Source organism: Micropterus salmoides, unplaced genomic scaffold (genome assembly GCF_014851395.1).
Source record: "Micropterus salmoides isolate LMB-PRFRI ecotype aquatic unplaced genomic scaffold, ASM1485139v1 Ms_hic_scaffold_8, whole genome shotgun sequence".
Taxonomy (NCBI): domain Eukaryota; kingdom Metazoa; phylum Chordata; class Actinopteri; order Centrarchiformes; family Centrarchidae; genus Micropterus; species Micropterus salmoides.
Genome location: NW_024044570.1, coordinates 12,902,590 through 12,917,387, shown reverse-complemented (window position 1 = coordinate 12,917,387; position 14,798 = coordinate 12,902,590). Strand labels below are relative to the sequence as shown.

The 14,798-nt window shown below is 39.8% G+C and overlaps 1 protein-coding gene across 1 annotated transcript in view; it reads right to left on the bottom strand.

Annotated features, from left to right (window-relative positions):
* nell2a (neural EGFL like 2a) overlaps window positions 1-14,798 on the bottom strand; it is a 92,685-nt gene that overhangs the window by 8,472 nt on the left and 69,415 nt on the right. Inside the window, exons 16-17 of the mRNA XM_038706414.1 lie at window positions 4,066-4,206; window positions 2,515-2,708 (exon numbers count right to left, since the gene is read on the bottom strand). Of these exons, the coding sequence (XP_038562342.1) occupies window positions 2,515-2,708; window positions 4,066-4,206 (335 nt within the window). The remainder of the gene's footprint in view (window positions 1-2,514; window positions 2,709-4,065; window positions 4,207-14,798) is intronic.

Here is a 14,798-nt window from a genome sequence, read left to right as displayed (position 1 = left end):
GGAGATGTTGGTGTGCGACCAGCTTTATCTTCATTATTATTAATTAACTTAAACCTGCAATAACTGATTTTTTTGTCTACTGGGAGCAGCGGAAACAAGCTATAAACACAACACTGACATTTGATCAACTTATAAAGTTCATAAGGCAAACATTTGCCTATTTCCATTCTCTGATAGTAAAGCTGTCAGTTTGGAGACTTGCCAGATAGGACAAGAACTTCTCAACCCTGAGAAAATGCGAAATCCTTAAAGGAGCTAACTTTCTTTGAGCCAAGTCTGAATTAAGGATAATCATCTAACCAATAAGAAATCCAGCTAACCTTTCTCAAAACATATTGTCTTGATGTTTAACCCAATGTTTATTTTTGTATGACAAACTGAGCAACCTCTTGTTTACCACGTGACCACACTACCATCTACTACTGACCAATGAACATCCATTAGAAATCTGTATAATATTATATAAATATTATAGTATATTATGTAGAGCAAAATGGTGTTTATACTTCTTAGTAGTGTTAAAATGTATGTGATAGTTAAAGTCGTTAAGAGTCTCGAGTAAACTGGTTGAATGATCTGCTGAAATAGCGGTTGGTTAAATGGTGGAATGTTCTTTTAATCTCTGTTATTTTCATGTTTTGGATCAGGATGATTGACCATTGACAGTATGTGAATTTAACACATACGATTTGAATTAAATCAACTGGAGAAGACAATGTGTCCCTTCAGACAAAGGAATATGGGTGCAAAACCTTCCTCCACGCCCCAAAATTCCTCCTCCTTTGGCTAGTTGACAAGTTTTAGGCTGGACCTCCATCTTCTTCTCACTTTGTTTTTTGTCCTAGGTTCTTTGGGCGTCTTTCTTTAAGTTTCTGTTTTTCCTCATCTAAAGTCAGTGCACAACTTAACTATTTTCTAAGCAATCCGTTTTTAATGCCTCCATATTAAACTCAAGAGTTCGTTTTACTTTACATTTTTGTAGCCTACCACGTAGTCTCGCAAGTTATATGATGCTATTTCTCTGTTCTTAGTTGTATCCAGCCAACGAAATTAGAAGCCTAGCTGGAGAAATTATAGTCCAAGTTATTTTATTCGACTTAGCCAACTTGTCACAAGGGAGAACAGCTTCTAACCGCAGCTGGTGGAACCCAGCCAACTTTAAAAGAAACTTTCTGGAAGCTAGTGTGCTAATATGGTTAGAACCGAAAAAGATTTGAATCCTACATCCTCCTGAGAACTGTGCCCGCAACGTCTTGGCCCGGATTTCTGCTGTCGGCCCTGAAACAAGACTGCCGAACCAGGTGCTTGCAAGGAGTCACCTGGGAGCATAACTGCACCCTCCGCTGCACGGTGGCCTGAACTCTGCACACAACTCTGGAAAGCCAGCTGGAGCATCTAGTCTCTGCCAGCGCTTCAAAACAGTAGGCTGAATCACGTTTTTTTGCTGTGATAAAGAGTTGATGTCGAATTAAATTGATGAATTCCCATTTAGAGATGTAAAGTGTCCTAGCATTACGTTACCATTGTGTTTCACCATCAGTGCATTTACTTCACTATTGCCAATAAGATCACGTTTATTTCATCATAATAGCTGCTATTCATCTGTTGTGTTTGTTTTCTTTATTAATCCTTCATTTAATCATTTATTAGGTATTTAGCTATAAATAAATATCCTTGTTTAATCAGTAAGAAGTTGTCGGTGTGTTTTCTTTGAAGCAGAAGACAAGGTCAATCTATCCCTCAATCAATTCCTTCTTGAGACTGATCAAATTAATAATGCAGTTTTAATAAATTCAGTTTAATTTCCATATCATTAAACAGGATGGCGCTCTGATGACGAGTGTTTATTAAAGTAGTGTTTCTTCTACAAAAGTCAACAAGGTACATTTGCACATCAAAGTTGGCAAATTTGAACTTGAGAATGCTCCACAACAATTTACTTCGCTGCAGTAAGCAAATCCACTGATTAGGATCATTTCATTCAAATTAACTAAATGTTAGTGCAAACCTTTAATTTCATAAATGTTGATTGATGTCACTGCGTAACAACACTATTTCCCCAGAGGTGCCATGACATTGGTCCTTCATCCATCGTCACATGCAGGTCTAATTTTCTGCTGTGTTTTGTGTTTCAATATATTTTTTTAAATGTCATTGATTTGTTCAAGGGGAGCCGTATGGTTATGCAACAAAACAAGGTGACATTTGTTGCTGATTGGCCCTGTGGGGAATGGCATCATTCATAGGGAAGAACAGGTTTACAGTTGCTTTGTTATTCTTTGTTTTAACGCTTGGAGAGTGGAGAGACAATAAACAAAGAACAGAAAATCCAATCATAGACCAGTTGGGTGCCCATGCAATAAAATAGAGGGTGAACACCAACTATCTATGGTACTGGGCACATTTCCTCTGTTTCTATCTGCTTCTGTATAAAAATTTTGTCTATCTTTGGCTGTTTCATCGACTCTCTCTTTGTCTCTGTGCTCTCTGAGTCCATCTGCCTCTGTTTCTTACCTGACAGGAGCACACAGAGCACCTATCACTGTCCAGCACCCAGATCTGCCCACTGTGCTTGACCTTGTTGTCATGGATACAGTCGCCGGTGCAATTGTGCCCGTGGGGGCACCGGCAGTCATAGCCTCCCTCCAGGTTGAAGCACACTGTGTCGTTGGCACAGGTGTTCCTCCCCGTCTTGCATTCATTAATATCTGCAGGGAGCACAACAAAAAGATGACATCATACATATGCTCGGCGCAGGTAACACAGTTTATGCATAGCTTGTGGAATTGGGGATTTATTTTTATGATAAGCCCTGTAATGTTTGCTTTAGTTACATGGTGACAAGGTAAAGGGGCATGTTGTGTCACAGATTGGTTTGAAGTTCAATATGTTTCAATTAGCAATCACATCTTTGTCCTCTTGAGCAAGACAGGGACCTGCTCTCTGAACCTGAATGTTGCTAAACAGTGTCAGAGCTTCAAATGCAGTTGTTTATAATATAGCAATACAACCTTTTTTAGATCTTGGGGGAAACATACAGTATACAACTGTAATGTAACCCAGAAACCTACTTTTGGTCAAATTATAACTTTGCTTTGTGAAAGCCAGACAGGTTTGGTTTTTTGAGAGTGCCTTTAACGTGCTTTTTTGCCAGCCTCTCCCATCTCAAACTGACAGCCAAGATGGGGTCAACGAGTGGAGCAGCACTAGCACTATTGTTACAGCCAATGCTTCGATGTTACTGTAGATTGAGGGTTTCTATTTTGACAGCTGACTCTTTTCCTGACAGGCTGTATCAGAGACAATGTTCCAGAAAATGAACAGGCTGCAGAAAGCAAACTGACATTCTGGGAGGAAAACACACTGATAATGACATACCTACCCAATCATACCACAAGCGTAACACAACATCTTTTAAGCAAAAGTTGAGTTTGTTTTTGATGGCAAGTGACGGACATATTTGAACAAAGTTTTGCTTAATTAAAAGGCACTTGAATAAAAGGTAACTTGAACCTCTCAATCCTAGAAAGCTACAACTCAAAGAGTGGACCCCTAAATCTGTGATGGGAGTGAGATGTGACATCATTGGCCAGTCAATGGAAAATGAACAGGGTGTTTTTGTTAATAGGGCACTGTGGAGCTATAAGATGCAAAAGGGTCTTATTGTTGCAAAACTAAAAAATTTAAATCTCAGGTTACAAAAATAATTACAAAGATAGTGCCATATCTTGTTGAGTAGCAGCATCACAATGTAATATAATTTTGGACACAAAACATGTGACAACGTGAATGGAGACTATCCTAGAAAAAGAAAAGAAAAATAATTACAGGTTAAAATAAAACATTCCTGAAATGCCTTTTGTTTTAACTTCATGATGTGTGTCCAAAAACACATACATGCTAAATGTGATATTTTTTACAGGTGATATGTTGTTTTACATGGGATAAATTTACAAGTAATGTGTTTCTTTTTTTTACAAAAAAAATAAAATTTTCTCTTGTGTCATGCCTCTGACTTGTCCAAGTTTACGCTTTGTGTTAAGAAAGTGAAAGTGGACCTCTCACCTACACATGATTCCCCATTGGTGGAAAACAAGCCATTGTCATGGTAGCCATCACGGCACTCACAGTGGTACCAGCCGGGCAAGTTGACACAAGTGGATTTACTATCACACTCGACAAAGCCGTCCGCACACTCATCAATATCTGAAGAGAAGGAAAGAAAAGAGAAGAGCAATAAGATACACAGTCATGTTGGTTTCAAAATATGCTCTTTACAGTCAATGGACTATTGAGCTCCATTCTTGCCTGTTAGGTATTTTTAACTCTGACTGATTCATAATTGATAAAACAATGTGTAGCATTGGAGTGAATCCAGTCCGTGGGCTTTATTGATCAAGCATAGTTGCATAGCCAGAGAAGGACATCTGTATCAATAAAAGATAGCAGGGAATAAATAAATGTAATATAACAAGACTATTCTTAGCCGCCAGAGATTTTACAGGCTTGTATTTTGAAATGCCAGTAAAAATCCTATACAATCTAATCCTCCAAACACATGCAGGCAAACAAATTAATTATAAGGTGTGTGAACTTTGCTTGGACATAAGTATCTATAAGGTGACGTGCAAAGAAGCTCAGCAAAGGGCTTTGACACACCTGCTAACATGCTGTGGGTGGTTGTGAATAAATGGAGCTGATGTTTTCACAGAGCTCCACTTAAAAATATCCTTGACTCTCCCTCCTCCAGCTCTTGTCTTTAACAAAAAAAACTTAGATTACATTCTCTGACCTTCTCCTATTTGGATTTTTTGTTTTGTTCCCCCCTTGTCATTCTTGAGTCGTCTTCTCATCTGTGTTTCCTTGTTTCTGTTTTTCACTCTCTCACTGCTCTTTCTTAACAGGCCAACATTCATCCCTTTTATTTCAACACACAACCCTGCAACTTTCCTACAAACATCAACCATGAACAAATCCAATCCAATTTTCAACAATGAGCATAATGCACACAGAGAGACAGATCATTCTCATATTTCAGCTAACATTTAATTAAACTAAGGGCCAGGCCCACATGAGAGAGGAAATAAAGCCTGTTATTACACAGTAGGGCTAAATATGTTAGGCCCAGATATGTACCGTGATTAAACGTGTCTGCATAGCCAGTGATGGCTTTTTTATGATTGTGCATGATGCATGATGCTCTGCTCTCATTATGAAAATGGCAGTGTTCCGTGTCTGACCTTCTCTGACTGCCTGCAACAGTATCCCCCATAGAGCGACAGGCAGACGGGCTCATGGTCCCCCACCGCCCAGGCAGTAATGGGATTAAGATCTATTGGCTAATGAGCCCGCAGCCTTTTAATAGAATTTCTGCAGCAGATTAACCGTTGATCAAATGTCCCTCAGATTAGGGCCTTATCTATTTAAAAATTACCCGCATTTGTCTGAGTAGCAGATTTTCTATAAAAAAAATAAAAAAAAATACACATTCTTTTTTTCTGTTCCATACTGGCCAGGTTCAAAAAGCTCTTTCTTTCGTTGGGGCAGACTTTAAAGCAAATGATCACATTTCACTAATTACATCAGTTTGGTGAGAGCTGAGCACCTCTTTTTCTCCCCTCAGGACAGAATTGCTGGGTTAAAAGGACACTGCTTAAAAATCATGAGTCTACAGCAAACAGCATAACCAACCTATCTTTGAAAATTAATATAAATTCTCTCCATTCCTGAAGAGGAATATCCAATGCTCTTTGTTGCCTTTGAATTTCAGTGTGATAAAAGCATGGGGAGCTTTTAAAGGCAAAAGCTGCATGAGATGTATTGCCAGTATATAAAAAAAATCAAGCTGAATTTGATCGAATCATCCTCTTCTCCCCCAATAAGTCTGTATAAAATTGTTCAAAGTACAACTGAGCAGTCAGATACTATTTATAACAGGCACTGATGGTGAAGTAAGTCTAAAAATATGCAAATAGGTTATTTTCAGCCAGTTTCATTCAGGAGTTTTAAAAGCGTGACTGTCTGGCTGTAACAACAGAGGGTTACACCCTCAACAAAAGATTCGCCTCATTCTCTTTTATTTGAGCCAAAACCTGTCAGCTACAATTATGGCACGAAGCTTCTCAGCCTGCTGTCAAATCAACTTTTAAAGTGCTGCAGTGTTTTTGGACAGTGAAACTCACTGTTGTCGCACCTTGGACTTGACAGGATTGAATGTGTGAGGTACAGCAAGGATACAACATGCTTGCAAAAGTCTCGCCTTCTCTGTTATCATCTTGCGTAAATGATTATGGAAGATCACTGTAATTAAATCATCAACTGTGACAATCTGACAAGGGCACTGCCTGGAAGCTGTATCTCAACTGAATCATGAGGCTTCTGCTATTGAATCATAGAAAAGGATGGTGCAGTATTTTCACTTGTTATATCGTGTCATGTTTTTCCTCTCTCTGCTTTGGAAGGGAAGAAAAAACAACACAAACAAAATAAAATCCAAGCTTTCTGTCTCTATCACCTGGAGAGGTCAAGGCCACATTTATTTTGATGTTACCTTGCTGACTGAAAGACACAGAAACTGACAGAGATACCTACACAGAGAGAGAGGAGGATGTGCAGGATGAGGAGGCGAGCGGTGTAGGAGACAAAGAGAAGGAGGAAGAAGCATGAAGAGAAGGAGGAGGAACAAGCAAATGAGGAGAAAAAGAGATTATGAGATAGACTGCAGTTATTTTACTTGTTATCCTGATTGGCAGGAGCTCTATTAAGGCAGCTCTCTGCGGACAAAGTGAGAAACAAGCGGACCGTCTTTCCTCTGCACTCTTCTGGGCTTGTTATGCCACTCTGCAATGAACACCCCTTCTCTCTTTTTTTAATCCTCTGCCTTCACCTTTCCATGTGTCACTTTTTCACTTCGCCCGTCTATCTCTGTCTCAAAGCTGAGGCAAAAAGAGAGGTGCCCTTGTCATCACCTTTTCCCATCCCTGCAGTTTGCTCTCTTTTTGAGCAGAAAAGGGTAAGAGACAAACGAGTTTAGAGTCTAGTCTAGCCTGCCCTCTCTTCATCCCTCCCTTTCATTGTCCTTGCTTTCTATTGTGATCCTGGACAGGTACAGTTCTTTGCTTTTACCCCTTCTTTCTTTCTCTGCTTCCTTTTTCCCACCACTGTCGCTTCCCTCCCTGTGTCTTCTCCCTTCTTTGACTGACAGATAGCCTAGGGGGTTGGGATGCAGTTCTACTGTGTTGCATCACCCAATGAAAAACCTGTTACTGTTGCCACATGTACATCTCCCTTATAGTAACGTAATTCAAACCGATTTCCATTTCCATAAAGGTCTACCTGGTAATGCTGATAGTCTACAGGAGAAATTATTAAGAAACATCTCTGGATCTCAACAGAGCCTTTCCTCCTGCTCCTAAGACAGATGCCATTTCACAATAAGTGGATTTTAAAATGAGCTGAATTTGTCATGTCAGATCACATTCACGCTGACGGCTGAGAAAGGGCTGCAGAACCCTAAAGTCAATAATAATGTGTACAAAGCTTTTATTGGCACGTACATGACACAGCAATAAGGTGAGAGACGTATTTCAGATCCCTGCTCTTTTATGTACAGTAAAGAGTAATTGAGTGATTGTCACTGGTCCTCAGTCTTCATTAAGAGAAAGAGTGAACTCAAATAATCAATCAATCATCGTGAAACCCGAGGCAAATTGAGTTACACACTGGGCTCCTGAAGATGAAACACACACTGAAACGCAAATCCATATCTGCAAGCACTTGAGCGGGAGAGTAGATGAGTAATCACAGTAAATTGGAAACAAGGCTTGTGAACAATCGGTAGCTGCAAGCACATACAGAATGCAATCACTCTGTATCACTTACCTACAGCTGTAAAAAAAAAAAAAAAAAAAAAAAAAGAAAAAAAAATCCTCCATCACAATTTGTAAACTGCTTTTGCTGTCAAAAAACATGTACGTGAATTTCAGAATGATGTTTGCTGGGGCTGGCTTATATAGGCAAGGAGTTGTGTTAATCGCAGTATTTAATGCTGCTAATCAAAGTATAGGTGCTTATGGTGACGAACCCACAGATAATTATCACCCCTCAGGTCATTGGACTGTTTTAGCATCTTTTAGCTCATTGTTTTGGTTTATATGGCTGCAATTGAACTATTTTGATTCATTCTCACTGATATCATCAGCATTTTTACAGCCACAGCAGCCAGCTGTTTCCAGTGAAACAGCAGTTTTTCATGAGCTTTAATGAACACGCTGTTCATACATATCCAGCACCAAAGCAGAGATGGACAAAGTTAGCAATTTGCTGGTGAGCATACTGGAGCATTTAGCAGCTAAAGATACAGATATTTCTGTCAGTAGGTGGTGGAAACCAAAACAGAAGAAACAAAAGAAGTGTGAATGTAGGACTTACAAATGGCCAGAAAGATGACAAATGAATGCTAATGTTGCTCTGTGTCTGCTACTAAGCAACTGTTTGCTAACACGTTCAACGCGTCAACTTTTTAAGATGATAATATGTCAGTGTCAGTCTTTACAGCTTGTGGTGCTGTTCTTAAGTGGCCAAATAATATCAATGAATGCAGGTTTAAGTATATGGACTACACCACTTAGCATCAGCACTGCCCAGACTTAAATGTGCTACAGTAAGGTGACCAGATTTCTGAAATGAAAAACTGGGACATTTTTGGTTTGGTGGCCAGTATGTCATTAAAAAATATGTTATTATATATGAAATAAAAACGGGGATGATTTCGGTTTCTCTGTTACATATAACTCTTCTGAATGAAATCAAGTCATTTTGAAGCAGAAACTACCTTTCAGTCAATAGAGCCATTTAAAAAGGTATTTCAACAGGTAAAAAGGCCTGGATTGGTCGGTACACAGCAAGTAAAATACTGTGGAATCATAAGGATAATTGCAAAATAGATCATGTCTTTATTTTATATTAACTCAGCAGTAATTCATGTTAATTATAGGCTACAGTCTGTATTCCAAATATAAACAAGGATATTACACATAGTCCTACCAAACACATAATCCATACAGAACCTAGGCTTCTATTATTATCACATAGCCTAAATGTCAGGCCTGATTAAACTATAAACTGTAAACACTTTTTGTGATTATCCAAATTGTGATTATTCTCTTAAAAGAACCGTTAAAAGTTTCACAAAGACATTCCTTTGATATTACCACGGACATAAAGTGATGTTTATTTGAAACGTTATGTCTGTTTGATCCATGAACTGTATGGCATGATCCATATAAAAGCACATATGTCCACATAAATAATACAAAATAATACAGGGCGATCACGTTACATGCTGCGCGCGCTCCCGTGGACTGCAATCAGTTTTCGGCGGATGATCACTTTTCCGCACAACACCTGTCTGCTCTTCTGTCCAGGCTTTCTGGCCACGTAAAATCTGATTCCAGGTCTGTTAACACCTTATACAGTCTATTATTAACACACAGTTAAAAACAGGGACATTTCTGGGGACAGCTCCAGACGGGGACAGGCCATCAAAGCAGGCGACATTAGCTAGAAAGCTAATGTGGGTTAAAAGTCTCTTTTTGTGTTGCACAGCGGGCTGCTGTCTGGCTGTTAGTCAGTGTCACTGTCAGTAGAACCAAGACTGTTGAATTGCTTTGTGGAGATACAGTAAAGTGTCTACCTGCAAAGAATTTACCCACATACAGAGAAACAATAACAGATAGATGGTTTCTTAATGAAACCAAAACAAATAATTAAATTTTAATTTTCTACAAAAATAATTTTTTTACGAAACAGAGCACAGAACATGTAATTTACAAGGAAGATCGGTTTGCTACAGCATAGAAAAACATGCTATTTAATTTCCATTGGCCTTTACAGCAATGTAGCTGTCCAGTGCCCAGTGGAGTTTGCTGCACTGCAGCAGCTACAGCAGCAAGCTATCCCGGGGAGATGTGTCATTTAGGTAGAAGCAGCAGGTTGTGCTCAGCTAAACGACAGCTCCGGCCATTAGCAGGGCCTAATTAAGACACACTAATTATGGGTGATGGAGTGAGTGCTTTGTAAGGCCGTCTCTAAATAAATAATGAATACATAATCACTGTGTTTAAACAAGCCGCTTGAGCCTAAACAGTCACAGGCCCCCAGGCCTTGTGGGTAAATCATGGAGCAAAGGAGAGAGAGAGAGAGGGAGAGCTGCAAAGATGCATCATGGGAGCTGTCAAGGGGGCGAAAAAATTAATATGATTTTAAATATTCACTACCTGTGCCTGAGTGTCTGGTGGGAGGTGCCCAGGGGAGATTTCAACTATGATGAGGTTGTGATGTTTTTTCTTGCCTACCGTTGTGTAATACACACTGTGGCCCTTGCCATTTCAAATTATACAAAAGCAAAGCCAAACAACTGCTAGCAGCTCTTCTGTCCTGCGCAATTTAACCCAGACAGGCCTGCCCATCTACTTGGATCTGTTTATATACACCTGGTCATAATCACCAGCCTTATTATTTCCTATGTATTTCCTGCTTGTGTGACTCTGGCTGTCTGTTTGTTTGATTATCTCTTGGTTTTTTATCTGTCTTTCATTCTGATGTTGTCTGTCTACTTTGTCTTTTGTCTAAATCTCTGACAAGTTTCCAATGAATGCAAATGAGGTCTGAGGGAACAAATTGTTTGTCTGGCCCCCGTTCAACTCTCTCCTAGTCAATACACCTGCATGACCTCAGGGCTCCACACTCCTCTCACTGACTTCAAAGTTTCTTCATGAACTCACTGGCCATCCACTTGTCTCTTCACATCCTCCTCCTCCTACTCTTCTTCATTGCTATTTTTCCTCTTCCATTTTTACATCTCATTATAAAATCACCTCCTTTTAGCCTGCCTTTCTTCGCCGTCCTTTTCCTCTTGTCTTATCTCCTCTCATCTCCTATTACCCAAACATTAAATATCCTCTCCTCTTTTCACTTCTCTCTCTCTCTTTTTCTACATACATCCTCTTCAAACTTTGCTTATCCCTTCCTTCCTTCACTTATCTTCCTTCTTCTTTTCCTTGTCAGAACACGTGGAAAAGGTTGTAAAAACTCATTGAATATTTCATAGTCAAAACAAAAATATGGATGCTCTGATGGAGATCTTTAGATCACATCTCTTTACGAGACACTTCACTTTGGTATAAGTAGTGAGCTGGTAAATGATCACAACTTGAGAAAATTAGAGTTTTTTTCTACCAATAAAACATCAATTTACAGTGTAGGTGTAATGCACCAGGGCTCCCTGATGATGCTCTTGAACATAACCCTTTAGGAGTGTGTAGGAGTCGCAAATCTAAATTGCATCATTAACACCGAACATAAAAATCTTTTATCTCTTTCTCCTTGTCCTTAAAGAACATTGTTGATGCTAAACTAGCCTCAGTGTGATTCAGCAAGGCTGAAAAAGTGCTTGTGAGGACTTGAGAGTTCAGATGAAGTGAAAGATGAAAGTGAGAGGTGTCCATCTACAGTATCTGATCAAATGCTCTTCTCCCTACAGCGTCCTTTGAGCAGCCAGCCTGAGGCCAGCCAAAGACAGCTGAGATGGCCATTAGTTACAGAACTGACAGCATAGTGACAGAAAATTTTTGCTGGTGGCCAAGCGCCCTAACAAGCTTAGAGGGGCTTGAAAGGAGAAGATAATGAGCTGAAAATGAAGGAAATACAAAGGCTACCTCCCCATTCATCTCATAGGAACAGTGGAGCAATTCAGTCAATAAACATGCATCTGAGGCAAAACAGGAAGGGATGTTCACAGATATTATGTCCAATTATTTCCTGCAGGGGATCTATGCTGCTAAAAAAATCTTTAAAGTCTTGGGCCCTATTTCCCAAAAGCATCTGAAAGCGAAGATGATCATAAAGCCCTTGTTATGAACATTCTTACATTTGTGGGATACTTTCTAAAAGCATTGTAACTAAACACATACATGAAGTTTCAGCGTGTAAGGTTTAGTGACATCTAGTGGTCAGAGTTGCGAATTGCACCCACCCTCCCCTATCCAAGCGAGTTGTATAGCTACGGTGCCTGAGACAGGATAAAAGATGTCCTCTGTGAGATAGCAGAGAGTTTACATTTACATTTATTCACTTAGCTGACACTTTTATCCAAAGCTAATTATGCTAATTATGTCAGAGGTCCCACACCTCTGGAGCAACTAAGGGTTAAGTGTCTTGCTCAGGGACACAATTGTAGATGTGTCGCAGTGGGGAATGAACCTGGGTCTCTAACACCAAAGTCAGGCGTCTTATCCACTGCACCATCACCACCCCAGTTGCCATTCAAGAAATCAGGTTTCTTTACATTGATATATTAAGAAATTATATTTACTTGATTATTCAGTAAAACCATATGTTATTGTGAATGTTATTGTTACTTGTTCATTAAACAACAACCACATCAAGAAATGAAGTGTCACATGATGTCTCATTCTCCTGAAATATATTATTTTTTTGTACTGTAATCAAACTTTTTGTTACATTTTGGGAGTGTTGGCTCATCTGGTTTAACATACCAAAGAAAATGAAGAACATCTCAAAAACTCACATCTAGTGCATCAAGTATGACCACTGACAGATAACAGGTAACGTAAGCCTCACTGTTTCTGCACCGCAGTCCATTATAAACCACATAATATGAACATGAGTTTACAAATGCATTGTCAGGTGAGGATCAAGGCTCCTCTCGCTTTGCTTAATTAATTAGATAAGCAATCTGCAAATCTTACCAAAATGTCTTTTTTATTTATTTAAAATACAACAGAAACACAAATGAGGATTTATTGCCATAATTTCAGCTTGTGGTAAAACGGTGCAAAGTTTTTAATGGATATTCAGCATGTGAAAGTACAAATTACACATCCAAAAAAAAAAGTATTCATTGTTGGTCACTTGATAGGCACACGGTCATGTTATGTTTTACTATTAGCAGTAAAATAAATACATGTTTTCCACCAGGGCAGTATTCAACAGAAGTTTAGCTGGCTGATCTAAGCTTTCATGCTAGAAGCCACGTTTTATTGCCAATTACTGATCAGCTGATTGTCTCACGAAAGTGACCAACAAAGCCAGAGAGCGCTGCAGGGAGAGAGTCACTACATGAAATTAATCCAACTACATATTTTACACCACAAGCCAAAGCACAGCACTAGAGAATAACTACATGCACTTAATCCCACTACATGTTTTTTCTAACAGAGCAATAAAAGTTTAGCTGGCTGATACTTCCATGTTGTAAGCTAACGTTACCGTTTTATTGCCAATTACTGATCAGCTGATTGTCTCGCTAACGTAACCGGAAAAGCCAAACCACAGCGCTGGAGAATAACAAGGCTACATGAGCCTTATAGCTGTGTGGATCGCTGGTGTGTGTGTCACATTGAACATTACATCGCGGCAGTTGTGTGTGGCGTTGCTATCTCTGGGTACTATCTGCAACGGAAAACGGAGCAAGGCCGAGTAGAGTCGAGTCTATCGATTTGCGCTATGGTAGCATTTTTCGGCAAGGCAGCATAGATCGTCAGAACACCGGCAACAGTTCAACGTTTAGTCTAGGGATGCACCGATACCGATACCAGTCCTCAGGTCTCGACCCGATACAGCGCTCATGTACTCGTATTTGTAGAATTACTCCGATACAACAGCACTCGATACCCTTTTACGGCAACTTGACCTTTCGCGTGAGCTAACGTTAACGTCTCCTCAGATGAGCAGGTAACGTCGGAAGAGAAGCAATGTCAGCCGTTTGGAGATTCTTTACAATAAGTGACGATGACAAAACTAGAGCAGACTGCAAAATATGCTCTGCTAAATTGTCGAGAGGAGGGGTGAAAAATAGCTCCTTTAACACAAGCAATTTGATTAAACATCTAAAGAACCAACATACCACAGAGTTCAAGGAGTTTGCTAATGCTAGCAGCGGGAAACTACGACAACCAACGTTGGAGCAAACGCTGGAGAAGAGAGAGAAAATGTCCAGAGACAACCCAAATGTCTCTCATCAGTTTAACTGCGCAGTGGATTGATGGAGAATTTACTTCACAGAGAGTCGTTCTACAAGCAAAGCACTTTCGATGCTTTTTTTTGATTTAGGTATAAAGATTGTTTTTTTTTCCTCAAACAAAAACACTGCCACAGAGGCCAAAGAGATGGTGATGCAGGAGATGCAGAATGTGTCTGGAGGAGAGGCAGACAAGCAGGAAGATCTGGGGGAACCACCTGCAAGAAAGATACGCAAGGCCCAGGCCAGCAGCACTCTGGACAGTGTGTTTGATGAGATAGCAGATGCGCAAGCATCGACATCACTGAGCACTGCACCTGTGGGTGCTGCCATTCAGTTAGAGACATACCTTGGAGAGAACACAACTTCTCGGGAAGACAAACCACTTCAGTATTGGAGCGTTAACAAAGTGCGGTTTCCCACACTTGCCCACATGTCACGCAGATACCTCTCAGCCCCATGCAGTAGTGTGGAAGGTGAAAGGCTATTTAGCTCAGTGTCACATATTGTGGATGAAAACAGAAACAGGCTCACAGCTGATAATGCAGAGAAGCTTCTTTTCATCAAAAAGAACCTGCCCCTCACTTTTCCAAAAAAGGCTTAATCCTCACACACAGCACTTCTATATGATAACATACAGTGTCCTTTCATTTGTTCTTCAACAGTTTGTATGTTTAGTTATTCTGAAATTAACTGTGTCCCAAGTTAAATTTATGTGAAATGGGTAGCAGACAATGCCGTGTTTCTTCAGGAAAAG